The sequence below is a fragment of the Xenopus tropicalis genome, chromosome 4 (assembly GCF_000004195.4).
Source record: "Xenopus tropicalis strain Nigerian chromosome 4, UCB_Xtro_10.0, whole genome shotgun sequence".
In the NCBI taxonomy this organism is placed as follows: domain Eukaryota; kingdom Metazoa; phylum Chordata; class Amphibia; order Anura; family Pipidae; genus Xenopus; species Xenopus tropicalis.
Genome location: NC_030680.2, coordinates 17,247,573 through 17,263,291, shown reverse-complemented (window position 1 = coordinate 17,263,291; position 15,719 = coordinate 17,247,573). Strand labels below are relative to the sequence as shown.

Genomic DNA, 15,719 nt, shown 5'->3' with positions numbered 1-15,719 from the left:
GTACTTGATCCCAACTAAGATATAATTACCCCTTATTGGGGGCAGAACAGCCCTATTGGGTTTATTTAATGGTTAAATGATTCCTTTTTCTCTGTAATAATAAAACAGTACCTGTACTTGATCCCAACTAAAATATAATTACCCCTTATTGGGGGCAGAACAGTCCTATTGGGTTTATTTAATGGTTAAATGATTCCTTTTTCTCTGTAATAATAAAACAGTACCTGTACTTGATCCCAACTAAGATATAATTACCCCTTATTGGGGGCAGAACAGCCCTATTGGGTTTATTTAATGGTTAAATGTTTCCCTTTTCTCTGTAATAATAAAACAGTACCTGTACTTGATCCCAACTAAGATATAATTACCCCTTATTGGGGCAGAACAGCCCTATTGGGTTTATTTAATGGTTAAATGATTCCCTTTTCTCTATAATAATAAAACAGTACCTGTACTTGATCCCCACTAAGATACAGTTAATCCTCATTGGAGGCAAAACAATTCTATTGGTTTTATTTTATATTTAAATGATTTTTAGCAGACATAAAGGGCTTTACATTTAGGTTATCTTTTAGTATGTTATAGAATGGCCAATTCTAAGCAACTTTTCAATTGGTCTTCATTATTTATTTGTTATAGGTTTTTAATTATTTGCCTTTTTCTTCAAACTCTATGCAGCTTTCAACTATTGCAGCCAAAACACTATTGCTCTGTGAGGCTACAGTTTTATTGTTATTGTTACTTTTTGTTGCTTTTTTCCTATTCAGGCCCCTCCTATTCATATACGAGTATCTCATCCAAACCACTCCATGGTTGCTGCGGTAACTTGGACCCTAGCAACCAAATTGCTGCTGAAACTCCATACTGGAGAGCTCCTGAACTGAAAATGAAATAACTAAAAAACTACAAATAATAAAAAAGGAAGACCAATTGTAAATTGTCTCAGAATATCACTCTGTACATCATACTAAATGTTAACTCCCCTTTAAATTCACTCCCCCGTGTTGACGATTATAGAAGAGCGTCTGTTGCTGTGATTCTGGAGCATCTCAGGATTTCTCTTGACGCCAGCAGCCTATGTTTTCATGAACTAACACTGCATTTCATTAACGTTAAGTTGCTCTTAATTGAAAACACATTCTGGAACACTGACATATTTAATTGCAGAGGCACTGATACCGGGCTTATTATCGAAAAGAAACACTGAAAAAATGGGGACCCTGTAGTTTTTGTAATAGCCTTTGTTGATAAAAAAAAAAAAGCTTTTCTATGAATTATAGCTAATTTGTGATATTAGATATTATTTATGTCCAGCTTGTAGGTCCCCAGTGGAGCCATTGAAAATCATAGTTCCGAAATCTGCATGGTGGTTTTTGGGTTTGGGTCAGTTATAGGACCCATTATCCAGAAACCTGTTATCCAGATAGTTCTGAATAACGGCAAGGCCATCTCCTATAGACTTCATTGTAATCAAATAATTCATATTTTTTTAAAAAGATTTCCTTTTTCTGTGTAATAATAAAACAGTACCTTGTTCTTGATCCCAACTAAGATATAATTACCCCTTATTGGGGCAGAACAGCCCTATTGGGTTTATTTAATGGTTAAATGATTCCCTTTTCTCTGTAATAATAAAACAGTACCTGTACTTGATCCCAACTAAGATATAATTACCCCTTATTGGGGGCAGAACAGCCCTATTGGGTTTATTTCATGGTTAAATGATTCCCTTTTCTCTGTAATAATACAACAATACCTGTACTTGATCCCAACTAAGATATAATTACCCCTTATTGGGGGCAGAACAGCCCTATTGGGTTTATTTAATGGTTAAATGATTCCCTTTTCTCTGTAATAATAAAACAGTACCTGTACTTGATCCCAACTAAGATATAATTATCCCTTATTGGGGCAGAACAGCCCTATTGGGTTTATTTAATGGTTAAATGATTTTTTACTAGACTTAAAAAATAAAGTACCAAATTACGGAAAGACCCCTTATGTGGAAAACTCCAGGTCCCGAGCTTTCTCGATAATAGGTCCCATACCTGTACAAAAGACATCAGCATTGGGATCACAGCATCATAGGGGCAAACTCTGCAACATGATGAAACTGCACATTGGAGGGTTTTAGCCCATGCATTTGATTTATCATGATGACCACACCCTACCCCAGATTTCCCAGCAACCACACTATTTGGTAGGTTTTGCCGCTGTCTCTAAATCAGGACTGTTTCTGGCAAAATAAGGAAAACTGGGTAGTATAGAGGGACCCCATAGGGTTTGATAAAAGCCCATAGAACTGACTATATCTACAAAGTGCAACTCCATGAAATACAGATAGAGAGAATGGCACAGAGATGGCATTGGGAATCATTTTCCTATAGAGCATCTCTTGACTAGTCATATTTCAGTCTTCTGTGCTAGCGTGACTTACCCTTTTTGTTTCAGATGGTGCAAATGCAGCGGGTGGATGGTTCCAACAACCCGGCGGAGTTGACCTACTATGCAGAGTACAATAAAATTCCCATATTGGGTACTGTGGCAGCCAAGCAGCTCAGCACCATTGATCCGCAAACCATGGCCCTGACCCTGGGCTACATTGTACGAGTGCAGGCAGACCGTACGTGTTTGGTTGGTTTGTTATTATTTTGGGTTAGAGTTTGCGGCTCAGCATTGGGGTGTAATGTGGGTGATTATAGAGCATGAAAAGAGTTTGTGTCCAAAACCCTATGCTGCCCCGTGGCTTAGCTGCCTGGACCTCTCAGCGCCTTAGCTCAGTGCATGTAAATGAAAGACTATTCATTCTAGACTATTCTAGACTCATTTTCTAACCCCCTGTAATTCTATAACTTGCATAGGATATCCCATTATCTCAGGATATATTTAAGAAATAAGTTGGGCTCACGTGGAAGGAGATGATCCACCAATCATGTTCGAGCAAATGGGATGACTCAGCTGGCAATTAGGGCTGACCATCATGATCCCACATTGGGTTACAATTAGTTGCTCCTGGCTTAAGAGACTATCAGCTGATTTCCAAATGGGAAAGTAGGAGATGCCCATCAAACAGGAGTTCCCTCTTGCTTCCCGAGCAACCTGGTTGCTGGGCGCACGGTGCCAACCACAGGCCTGTCCAAATTGATTTCACAGGAAAGAAATGAGATCTTGAGATTGGGTTGATGAATGAAATTTCTCAGTGGAAGAGAGTTAGAAACAGTATAACCATGGCCCATTTGTTATACATGTACCAAATAACTTTGCTATTGGGTGGTTTCTCAAGCTGTATTCCCGCTTTTCATATCAGTATTGTTTTTTTTTTTATAGCTGTGGTAAAAAACCCCCCAAACAATCTGTGGATTATTGCTGCAGTGTTGGCCCCCATTGCAGTCGTTACCGTGATAATCATTATAATCACTGCAGTTCTCTGTCGGAAGAACAAAAGTGACTTTAAATCGGACAACATGAGCAACGTTCCCCCTCGGACTAAGGTAGATCCTTAATACTTCAAGGAAACAATGGGGTTTCATCTAACAACTGACAGGATATTGAGGAAGGGCATAATGCCAGTCCTTAGACAGGATGAGCCATATTGAGGAAGGGCATAATGCCATTCCTTAGACAGGAAGAGCCATATTGAGTAAGGGCATGATGCCAGGCCTTAGACAGGAAGAGCCATATTGAGTAAGGGCATGATGCCAGGCCTTGTACTGCTAATGGATCTGGATTTATAGCATATTAGTTTCTGTTTATGTGGTTCATTGAAAGGTCTGTGTACCCAACCAATGTTCCACTACATCCAACAAGTTGTTCCCTTTACATGAATGCAATGTGGGGAAGTGCAGGGTTCTGCTCTTTTAATGTTAATTTACTATTGTGTCTCATTAATTGGCCTATAAGGATATGAAATACACTCAGTCAGACAGGCTTGTTCTATCTAATTATTGCATTTTACAGGCCAGTTAATTAGATCTGCTATTCTGTTACAGTTTTAGTAGAAAGTCTACAGGAGGTAACTGCTGCCAATTAATGGGGTGGTAATAATACGTCAAAGATATAATGAGGGACCACCGAGTGCATCGTTTATCTGGGTCCCTTTTACTCTGTGGCCCTTGGGAACCAATATAAGTAATGGGAACCCAGCATGCCTGGTGTAAATGTGGGCTGCTGGGGGTCGAAATAGGCTATTGACCCCATAGAGATCCTGTTATGTGGCCCTTTTTTACAACAAAATTATATTGTGTATATTAATTTGTATGCTGTTGTCCAGGATGTGCCCGATTGTATGCTTACCATATTCACATTTATGCAATCCCAATGTATTAACATGATAACATATACTTACTTTTTTTTATTAATAATTATGCTTAGCACTGGGTAATACATATGCTGCCATAGGTATTGTGGGAATTCTAAAGGCTTTAGACAGACTTAAGAGATTTATCCCACCATGGAGTGTTTCCTTTATAACCCAGATCTGATCGTGCTTTCTTCTAAAGGAGTTATAACACAGTGGGAGGGCTATGGGAGATTATAAGGAAAGTCTGAACCAACCAGCCTGTGACAGTGAAATCATGTGCCCAGTTGTTTACTTTATTGCATGATGACTTTTATTATATTGTACTGTAAAAGATATGATGAATAGTATAAAATAGTATAGTATAAATAGTATACTATAAAATCCTGACTTACATGGGTGTTAAAATTTACTGTTTACCTGCCCAACAGCCAGTCCAAGGATTTGACTATGCCAAGCAGCATCTTGGGCAACAAGGAGGGGACGAGGAGGCGCTTCCGGTCACCCAAGAGACTGTAGTGCCCTCACTCAATCTGTCTCAGGAAAGAGACAGCACGCAGGATGGCAGCACCGAGAAAATGCTCAAGTCAGAAAACAGAAAAAGGTACAGTCAGCGCCCAATGATTTACCACAGTGGCATTGCTACCCATAATGTTAAAGGCCAAGTTAACTACAATAGCACAATATTTTTCTTAAATATTAAAATGTAGCTTATACCAGTTTGTCAGGGAATCCAGTTACACTTACAAATACAGATAAACATGCCATGAGAAAATTACCCCTGTACAGGTATGGGACCCGGTATCCAGAATGCTCGGGACATGGGGTTTTCTGGATAAGGGGTCTTTCTGTAATTCGGATCTCCTACCTTAAGTCTTCTAAAAAAATTATTTAAACAGTAATTAAGGATTAATTCTATCTTAGTTGGGATCAAGTACAGGTACTGTTTTATTATTACAGAGAAAAGGGAATCATTTAACCATGAAATAAACCCAATATGCTTGTTCTGCCCCCAATAAGGGGTAATTATATCTTAGTTGGGATCAAGTACAGGTACTGTTTTATTATTACAGAGAAAAGGGAATCATTTAACCATGAAATAAACCCAATAGGACTGTTCTGCCCCCAATAAGGATTAATTATATCTTAGTTGGGATCAAGTACAGGTACGGTTTTATTATTACAGAGAAAAGGGAATCATTTAACCATGAAATAAACCCAATAGGGCTGTTCTGCCCCAATAAGGGGTAATTATATCTTTGTTGGGATCAAGTACAGGTACTGTTTTATTATTACAGAGAAAAGGGAAATCATTTTTAAAAATGAGAATTATTAGATTATAATGGAGTCTATAGGAGATGGCCTTCCCGTAATTCAGAACTTTCTGGATAATGGGCTTCCGGATAACGGGTCCCATACCCGTAATTCAAAAACTATAACTAATAAAGCATTAAAAATAAAAAAAAATAATTAAAAGTAGATATGAATATGCATTTGAAAACCCATATATTATAGTTACCAATCAGAATAGGCAGGTATATTGGCTCTTGATACCAATGATCCGAGTGTGTGTGAATGTGACTGGTTCCTTAGATTGTAAGCTCAGCTAGGGCAGAGACTAATGGGAATGGGAGGTATAATCTATAGAGTGCTGCAGAATATATAGAACTACATACATTACAGATGATAATATATATTGTATAGCAGGTTGGCCCCTTTTTTAGAACAAGTCTTGTGATGCCATGTGATACACAATCCCTTTAGATTACTTTAAATATTACCAGTTTTGCACTATGGCTGCTCTCAAACTCATGGGTATAAATGCACATTTGTCGAGACTTTATGATCTATTAAAGTGAAAATAAACACCATGACTTATTATGTGAAATTGTACCAAGGGGGCTGCATGTCTGGATAGTGAAATGGGGCTGTAGAGCCCATAAGATAAAGAGTCTTTATGAATGACACAGGGCTGACAGGCTGAAGTTAATACTAATTCCCCAGGCTCCGTACAGTAGATATGGGGGCCCCGTGCTTCCAAGGTATTTCCTGAGCAGCAGATGTAAATTCATAGATTCTAATCTGCTCACTGTAATAATCCCCAGCCCCTTGCTAACCCCGCGCCACTTCTCACTGGGAGTAAGAAATGGGATCAGGTTGCCTTTCCTATGGAATCTAATCTTTACGGGATGAAAAAGAGATAAGGCTTTTGTTTAATTTCTGCCTTATGTAATATTGCCAGTTTAACACTTGCAGTGCCAGAAAGGGGGAGAACACACATGCAGATGTAAGATTGTAAGACCAGACAGGGGTGACTGCCTTGGGACCCCACACAAAGCAATTATTTGCAGAACAAAAGTACAGGCCACCCTTACACCCAAGGGGCACCGCGCCTTGAGTCCTATTCTGCAAAGCACGTGGCAACCTGCATATTGGTGCATGCAGCAGGTATAGGGGAACACCAATAGGCACAAGGACTACTGAATGGCACCATTTGTAATTGTGATGAGCCCTTGTGTCTAAATAGTAAAGGTTGCCATACACGGGCAGATTTCAGTTACCGATTCAGGTCCTCCAGACTGATTTGGCACCTTATCTGCTTGTAAATGGGCCTACCTGACAAATAACCTAAAATTAGCTAGATCTCAATTGGACAGGCTTGATTTTCTGTTGGATCAGGGACTGCATTAGGCCATTAGCTCATTTAGGCGGTCCTTGGTCTAAAGGCACCTATGCCTGCCTAAGGTTGGCAAAGGGATCTTACCATGTATGGCCACCTTAAGGCAAGAGTATGCCATATGCCATTACATTACAGGTAGGGGATCTAACCTTCAGAATTCTTATGGTTTTACAGATAAGAGGTTGTACCATAATTAAGATCACAGCAATCCCCCTGCCCAGTCAGTTGTGCAAAAATCCTGTTCATTAAAGGCCCTTGGTGGGGTAATAAAAGCTACTAAGTTTGCCCAGGTGCAGTAACCCATAGTTATCAATCAACAGGCAGAATTTACAGGTCTCCTGTTTAAAAGGAAACATAATATTGGTTGCTATGGGTTACTGCTACTGGGCAGACTTAGTGCCTTTTATTACATACGGGGGCTAGTGTCAAAAGGTGCTACTTGCACTTCTGTATGGTTGGCTCTGTGCCTACCACTGGTGTAACTGTAGAGGAAGCAGACCCTGCAGTGGTTGGGGACAGGGGGGCCCAGACTTCTTCCTTCTTCTTCCTATGGTTGCAAATAAATCCCCCCATTCCAGCTGCTCTCCTACCTGTGGGCAGGGAGAGGTGAGGGAAACAGTTGGTAGCTCAATGGTTCCTACAGCGCCCCTTGTCAGTCGCTGAAAGAATAGGAAACAGACTGAACTCATACTCCGAATGGCGGAAATAATTAAAATCAGAATTAGAAAATTTTGAGCACAATTACGTCAAAATGGAAACACAAATGTTCTACTCTAGGCATTGGTTGCAACTGCGCTAACCGCAACTCCCCCAGTCACTACAACTACTCTGAAATTCTGGGGGGAAAAAAAAGCTGCACTGTGGGAAAAATAACATGGCATTTGCACTTGAAATTGCATGTGTTCACTTTACTTGCAGTTATAAATGACCCCTTATGAGAGACAGTCCTAAATTGGAGCTTTATCTGGAAAACCCCCAGGTCCCGAGCATTCCGGATAACAGGTCCCAAACCTGTAAAGGGCAAAATTTGTTTCAGTGCATTTAAACCTAGCATCCAATCAGCAATTAGCTTTGTTCATTCCACTGCAGAGAGAAAACTAAAAGAAAGTACCTGATTGGTTGCTGTAGGTCACAACACTGATTCATGTTTGGCCATCGTCAGTGAATAAGCCCACTCTCTATGTAAAGAAATGAGACCGCTTGTAAGTTTTAATAATGTTATATCCTTGCACAGCAACAAAATCCTGTCATTTTGTGGATTTTAATAATGTCTCCAGATGAGAGTGACTGCGGCTCATAAACACAAAAGCTCCCTTTGAACGAGCTGTGACATTTCTATTGTGTGCGTAGAAAAAAAAAAGGATGCTTGACATTTGTCTGTGTTGCTATGGTAACCTGCAGCCGGTCGCCTTGTGAGAACGGTTCCGTCATCAGCAACGAATCGGAAGAGGCCAGCTCAGACAGGAGCACGCCGCAGAAAGCGTTGCCTCAGCTCCGATTGACAAAGGAAGAGGCGTGCAAGCGGAACGGTGAGGACACCAGCCTTGCTAACTGCTTTCTGGGGGCCCGGAGCCCAGCGCGGACCTTACTGACACAATTCATATGCCTTAATCTTGCCCCTCCAATCTGTAGGCCTCCAAAAAGTAACTGAAGGGCCCCAGCTAAGAATCTTTGCTTTATAGGTACAACATACAAAGAAATATTTACCCTGCTATAGTTCCAGGGGTACCAAGAGCAGCAAATGAGCACTTTCCCCAAATCACCCCCTAACTGTCCTTCAGGCTGGGCCCCCTTAGCCCATAACAAGGTTACAGATATATAGAAACATTGGGGTAACAGTCACCCTGCTATAGTTCCAGGGGTACCCAGGGCACAAATAAGCACTCACCCCAAATCCCCCCCTAACTGACCTTCAGGCTGGGTCCCCTAAGCCCATAACAAGGTTACAGATATATAGAAACATTGGGGTTACAGTCACCCTGCTATAGTTCCAGGGGTACCCAGGGCACAAATAAGCACTTTCCCCAAATCCCCCCTAACTGGCCTTCAGGCTGGGGCCCCCTTAGCCCATAACAAGGTTACAGATATATAGAAACATTGGGGTAACAGTCACCCTGCTATAGTTCCAGGGGTACCCAGGGCACAAATAAGCACTCACCCCAAATCTCCCCCTAACTGGCCTTCAGGCTGGGCCCCCTTAGCTCATAACAAGGTTACAGATATATAGAAACATTGGGGTAACAGTCACCCTGCTATAGTTCCAGGGGTACCCAGGGCACAAATAAGCACTCACCCCAAATCTCACCCTAACTGGCCTTCAGGCTGGGCCCCCTTAGCCCATAACAAGGTTACAGATATATAGAAACATTGGGGTAACAGTCACCCTGCTATAGTTCCAGGGGTACCCAGGGCACAAATAAGCACTCACCCCAAATCCCCCCCTAACTGGCCTTCAGGCTGGGCCCCCTTAGCCCATAACAAGGTTACAGATATATAGAAACATTGGGGTAACAGTCACCCTGCTATAGTTCCAGGGGTACCCAGGGCACAAATAAGCACTCACCCCAAATCCCCCCCTAACTGGCCTTCAGGCTGGGCCCCCTTAGCCCATAACAAGGTTACAGATATATAGAAACATTGGGGTTACAGTCACCCTGCTATAGTTCCAGGGGTACCCAGGGCACAAATAAGCACTCACCCCAAATCCCCCCCTAACTGGCCTTCAGGCTGGGCCCCCTTAACTCACAGCAAAGCTATATGGAAACTGTAATGTAGCTCCAGTCAAATCAACTTCAAATCAAGCTTCAACACTTGCCCTAGCTGGCCATCAGGATGGGCCACCCATTCACCGCTTAGGGTCCCACTTGGGTGAAGTGGGGGCAGCACCACAGTTTGATAACCAGTGTTTTAAAGGAAAACTATACCCTCAAACAATGTAGGTCTCTATAAAAATATATTGCATAAACAAGCTCATATATAAAACCCTGCTTCATAAAGCATATACTAATATAATATAAACTGTTATATAATATCTGTTGGTTAAGTATTCATTCTGGGGGTATAGTTTTCCTTTAAAGTATTCCAGGCTTGTTTGTGGACCCTATAATGTGGTATTCGCAGACCTATCCTATATATATATATATATATATATATATATATATATAGTTATATTACTGCTCTTGTTCCAGTGCTCTTGGGCAGATTAATTTAGCTACTTATTTTGTTTCTTCTCAAAATTCAGGTTTAACCAAACAAAAGCGCAAGATTGGTAAGGAACTCCATGTGCCGCGCAGCCTTACTAACCCATTAATCCTTCTCTCAGCCTCTCTGATCCGCAGTATTATGTTCTTATTAACCCACAAGTCCATCTCCAGAGTCATATCTGTCTAAACCCCATAGTTAGGACTTGCCCCATGCTTCTTACATAATGGGCAATTAGCTGTAGGCCTGCGATAAATATAATGGGGCATTTAGTATAGATAATACAAAAACAAAATGGCCTCTTGCACCCTACATTGATCTAAACTGTTGCATATCTATTCCACTATACTAAGCACAATTTAGTGATTTTACTTCTTGCCTTACTGTAAAACTATACCAGCATAGGTATGCACAAGTCAGCAGGAACAGCCCAAATCTTACTGTTATTATCCTTTCAGTTAAGCTTCCAGGGGGTTAGTAGTAGACCAAATTGGTAATTACCCCTGATCTTATCCTGTCTGAATATAGTGGCCTTTTATCTAGAGGCAGGGAGTTCCAGTTTCGGCAGCCAGCGGACAGAATCTGTTCTGGGTCCGATCAGGCGTTAAGTGCTTCTGCTTATAAGATAAATGTAGCTCCTGCCTGTCAAGGTTATCATGAAAAATATGCTTCTGTGCACTAGAAATCACTTGGCCTGAGCCTCCAGCTATTTCATTTGGCTTGACAAGTGCTGCAATGGCCTTTATGTCCAGTCACCCCTAGCAGTGCAATGGTACGGTCCTATATGCTCCTGTCACTGCCCCAATATATGTAGAGAATATAAATATAGATTTTAGTTGTACGTCTTTAAAAGGGAAATAACCCCAACCTCACTTTTATCTTAGCTTTTGCCATGATGTAGACTGCAGTTTTCTAAGACCAGTTGCAGTTGGTCTTATTTTTGTGTGGGTTTTTCAATATGTGAATTTCCTTTCTTCTGTTACTGTCAGGCTTGGAATTTAACTGCTATCAGTTTGCTAGGGCTTAATTACCCTGATGTATAAAATGCATTGGGAATGGAATATTTTTATCCAAACAGGATGCATAGGAATATAGTATAAAATAATATAATGCCTAGTATGATATAATATATATATAATATAGTATAATATAATGCCTAGTAATGCCTAGTATAAAATAAAGGAGAATTGGTCTCAGTTTGTTAAAAAATGCTCCTGAATGAAAGCTTTCGGTACTTGAATTTGGAGATGGTCTTGCCAATGTCTTCTGCTCTAATTTTCCCTGTTCTATTAAAATACTAGAACTTCTGAATCCCATGTGAATCACTGGTAGACTTTCCTTTATTTTCTTTGGTATTTGTTTGCAATAATTCCTATCTACAGTATGTGATTTTTGGTAGCTGCCCTAATGCAGGTATGTCCTGTGTGTTCCATAAAGCTTGTGGGTTCATAAAGCATCCACTTTGCCTGCCAATATTGAACATAGTATAATTCCAGCAGTATTCTATGCTTAAAAACAGGTTGAAGGATTTCTCTAGGTCTAGTAACCCATAGCAACCAATCAGCAGGGCAGCTGTTTGAAAGTAACCATCCTGCTGCTATGGGTTATTTACCCCTAAACTAATGCTACAGTTTATATTTCCAGATTTCCAAATAATTAAAACATGAATGAAACATATCTATCGATGTAAATGATATATATATATTCTAGTGCCTGTAAGTGATGAAGAAGAGGGGAACATGCACTTTGACAAAAACACCAAGATGATGGTTGATCCGTTTGATTCATCATCCGGCTCAGTCCAGCTCATTTCCATCAAACCAATGACAGTCCCTCCTTCTCACCTTGTGTCAGAGAGAAATCAGGAATTGGCTGCTATCAATGGAGAGGTAAGGGACCGTCCATTTAATGTTGTGTATACATGTAGATTATAGACTGAAGAGCAATACACTAGGGGGCTGATTTACTAAGACACGATTTCGAATCCGAATTGGAAAAATTCCGATTGGAAACGAACATTTTGCGACTTTTTCGTATTTTTTGCGATTTTTTCGGCGTCTTTACGATTTTTGCGAAAAAACGCGAGTTTTTCGTAGCCATTACGAAAGTTGCGCAAAGTCGCGATTTTTTCGTAGCGTCAAAACTTGCGCGCAAAGTCGCGCCTTTTAAGTTTTAACGCTACGAAAAAGGCGCGACTTTGCGCGCAAGTTTTGACGCTACGAAAAAATCGCGACTTTGCGCAACTTTCGTAATGGCTACGAAAAACTCGCGTTTTTGCGCAAAAATCGTAAAGACGCCGAAAAAAACGCAAAAAATACGAAAAAAACGCAAAATACCGATCATTACGAAAAAAACGCAATCGGACGCATTCGGCCCGTTCGTGGGTTAGTAAATGTGCCCCTAGGTGTGCACTGGTTTCCACACTTCCTTTGGTGCTAGTCTGCTGCTTTGCACTTTTTTTTTTGCACTTTGTTGACTTTATGGGGTTTTAGCATTGTAAAATGGCAAAAGAAGGTAATAAATACAGTTATGGCCAACCAGCCTGAGACAGTGGCATCTTAGTCGATACTAAACCTGGCCATAACGGGCAGATGTAAGCTGATGATTTTGCCCCTTCTAATCCAGTTGGAAGCTTACCAGCCCATGTATAGGTCCTCTCCAATGGCCTATTTGATAGATATCTGGCTGAAAATCGGATTGGTACTGTCAGGGCAAGGACCACATTGACTCCTTGATGGGCTTCTCTCCCAATACCCTGCATAGGCACCATTACGAGGTGGTTATATCAGGAAGATCCACTCATGTGTATGCCCACACAGGGCTGATTCTGCTGGTGGAGAACCCCCCTGGCTGCCTCCCTGGGCTCACATTGACTTCAGATTTCAGATCTCTGCATCCAAGTGCAGACCATAGTGCAGAGGGGTCCCCAACCTTTCTTACTTGTGAGCCACAGTCAGTGTCGGACTGGCCCCCAGGATACCAGGAAAACACCTGGTGGGCCCAGGAGTCAGTGGGCCCTTCTGCTCCTAACTATTTGGCCTACTTCATGGTCATTTGCTATTTATATATGGGAACAAAGAGGAAGAAGATGGATAGATGCCAGCATGTAATTAAAAATAATAGGAGAATAAAGATGTTGAGTGAGCAAAGGAGGAAAAATATTTTGGAGAGTGGGCCCATGGTCTAAGGTTTTCTGGTGGGCCCCTGGGGTTCCAGTCCGACACTGGCCATAGTCAAATGTAAAATGACTTGGAGAGCAACACAAGCACCATAAAAGTCCATGGAGGAGCCAAATAAGGGCTGTGATTGGCTATTAGGGGCCTCTATGCACACTATCAGCTTACAGGGACTTTATTTGGTAGGAAATCTTGTTTTTATTCAACCTAAACTTGCCCCCAAGTCAGGAATTCAATAATAACTACCTGGTTTGGGGGCATTGAGAGCAACATCCAAGTGGTTGGGGAGCAACATGTTGCCCTGAGCCACTGGTTGGGGATCACTGCCACAGAGCTAGCACACAACTGTGGAATATTATGTTACCGTCATAAATCCTGATACAGAATGATATATCCTTATATTTTGTTTCGGGGGAGTTTAAAAACCCCAATTTTTTTTTTTTTTTTAAATGAAAATGATTACAATACATTTTACTTATAAGTTACTCATTTTAACTAGTCTGACTAATGGATCAATAGGTTAAACAGACCACAAAACCCTCATTGTTTCCTGCTTTGAAATAGATACTGCGGGCAGGTGAAGTCTGGTTCATGGTTGGGAAAGGAACAACCAGCCTTCCCAGTCCGGAGCTCAAAGCACACTCTTTGCCTGGGTCTCTAATTAGAGTAATTTTCTTTCAATCAGCCCGAGCAATATTGTGCGGCAGATGTTTCCTTCCAAGGCTGCTATTTAAAAGGGGCGGTGGGGGGGGGGGGGGGGGGTGGAAGGAATGCCTGCAACTGCGGCATATAAATGGCATTGGAAAAGGACTGTAAGAGTATAAAAATGTTCAAAGCTCAATCAAAATAAGAGTAAAAACAAAATTAGGAAAATATAACCGCAGTAGATAAGGAAATGCTAACATCAGTGGGTGGCAATAAAATAGCATGATTGATTTAGTACAGGGGTGGCCAATACGTTGATCGCGGTCCACCAGTCGATCCTCCGTGAATTTCGAGTAGACCGCGTCTAAGCCGGGGGATGCAGAAGCGCAGCGTGACCCGACCCTAACCTTAAAAAATATAAGATAAGATATATAATATATATAAGATATGATATAAGATATATTTATATATATATAAGATATAATTACCCCTTATTGGGGGCAGAACAGCCCTATTGGGTTTATTTCATGGTTAAATGATTCCCTTTTCTCTGTAATAATAAAACTGTACCTGTACTTGATCCCAACTAAGATATAATTACCCCTTATTGGGGGCAGAACAGCCCTATTGGGTTTATTTCATGGTTAAATGATTCCCTTTTCTCTGTAATAATAAAACAGTACCTGTACTTGATCCCAACTAAGATATAATTACCCCTTATTGGGGGCAGAACAGCCCTATTGGGTTTATTTCATGGTTAAATGATTCCCTTTTCTCTGTAATAATAAAACAGTACCTGTACTTGATCCCAACTAAGATATAATTACCCCTTATTGGGGGCAGAACAGCCCTATTGGGTTTATTTCATGGTTAAATGATTCCCTTTTCTCTGTAATAATAAAACAGTACCTGTACTTGATCCCAACTAAGATATAATTACCCCTTATTGGGGGCAGAACAGCCCTATTGGGTTTATTTAATGGTTAAATGCTTCCCTTTTCTCTGTAATAATAAAACAGTACCTGTACTTGATCCCAACTAAGATATAATTACCCCTTATCGGGGGCAGAACAGCCCTATTGGGTTTATTTCATGGTTAAATGATTCCCTTTTCCCTGTAATAATAAAACAGTACCTGTACTTGATCCCAACTAAGATATAATTACCCCTTATTGGGGGCAGAACAGCCCTATTGGCTTTATTTAATGGTTAAATGATTCCCTTTTCTCTGTAATAATAAAACAGTACCTGTACTTGATCCCAACTAAGATATAATTACCCTTTATTGGGGGCAGAACAGCCCTATTGGGTTTATTTAATGGTTAAATGATTCCCTTTTCTCTGTAATAATAAAACAGTACCTGTACTTGATCCCAACTAAGATATAATTACCCCTTATTGGGGGCAGAACAGCCCTATTGGGTTTATTTCATGGTTAAATGATTCCCTTTTCTCTGTAATAATAAAACAGTACCTGTACTTGATCCCAACTAAGATATAATTACCCCTTATTGGGGGCAGAACAGCCCTATTGGGTTTATTTAATGGTTAAATGACTCCCTTTTCTCTGTAATAATAAAACAGTACCTGTACTTGATCCCAACTAAGATATAATTACCCCTTATCGGGGGCAGAACAGCCCTATTGGGTTTATTTAATGGTTAAATGATTCCCTTTTCTCTGTAATAATAAAACAGTACCTGTACTTGATCCCAACTAA

At 40.8% G+C, this 15,719-nt stretch overlaps 1 protein-coding gene across 1 annotated transcript in view; it reads left to right on the top strand.

Moving 5' to 3' along the window:
* Window positions 1–15,719, top strand: part of kiaa1549l (KIAA1549-like) — a 91,470-nt gene that overhangs the window by 55,560 nt on the left and 20,191 nt on the right. Inside the window, exons 10-15 of the mRNA XM_018093290.2 lie at window positions 2,452–2,623; window positions 3,328–3,491; window positions 4,729–4,901; window positions 8,379–8,506; window positions 10,219–10,245; window positions 11,889–12,067. Coding sequence (XP_017948779.1) covers window positions 2,452–2,623; window positions 3,328–3,491; window positions 4,729–4,901; window positions 8,379–8,506; window positions 10,219–10,245; window positions 11,889–12,067 — 843 coding nt within the window. The remainder of the gene's footprint in view (window positions 1–2,451; window positions 2,624–3,327; window positions 3,492–4,728; window positions 4,902–8,378; window positions 8,507–10,218; window positions 10,246–11,888; window positions 12,068–15,719) is intronic.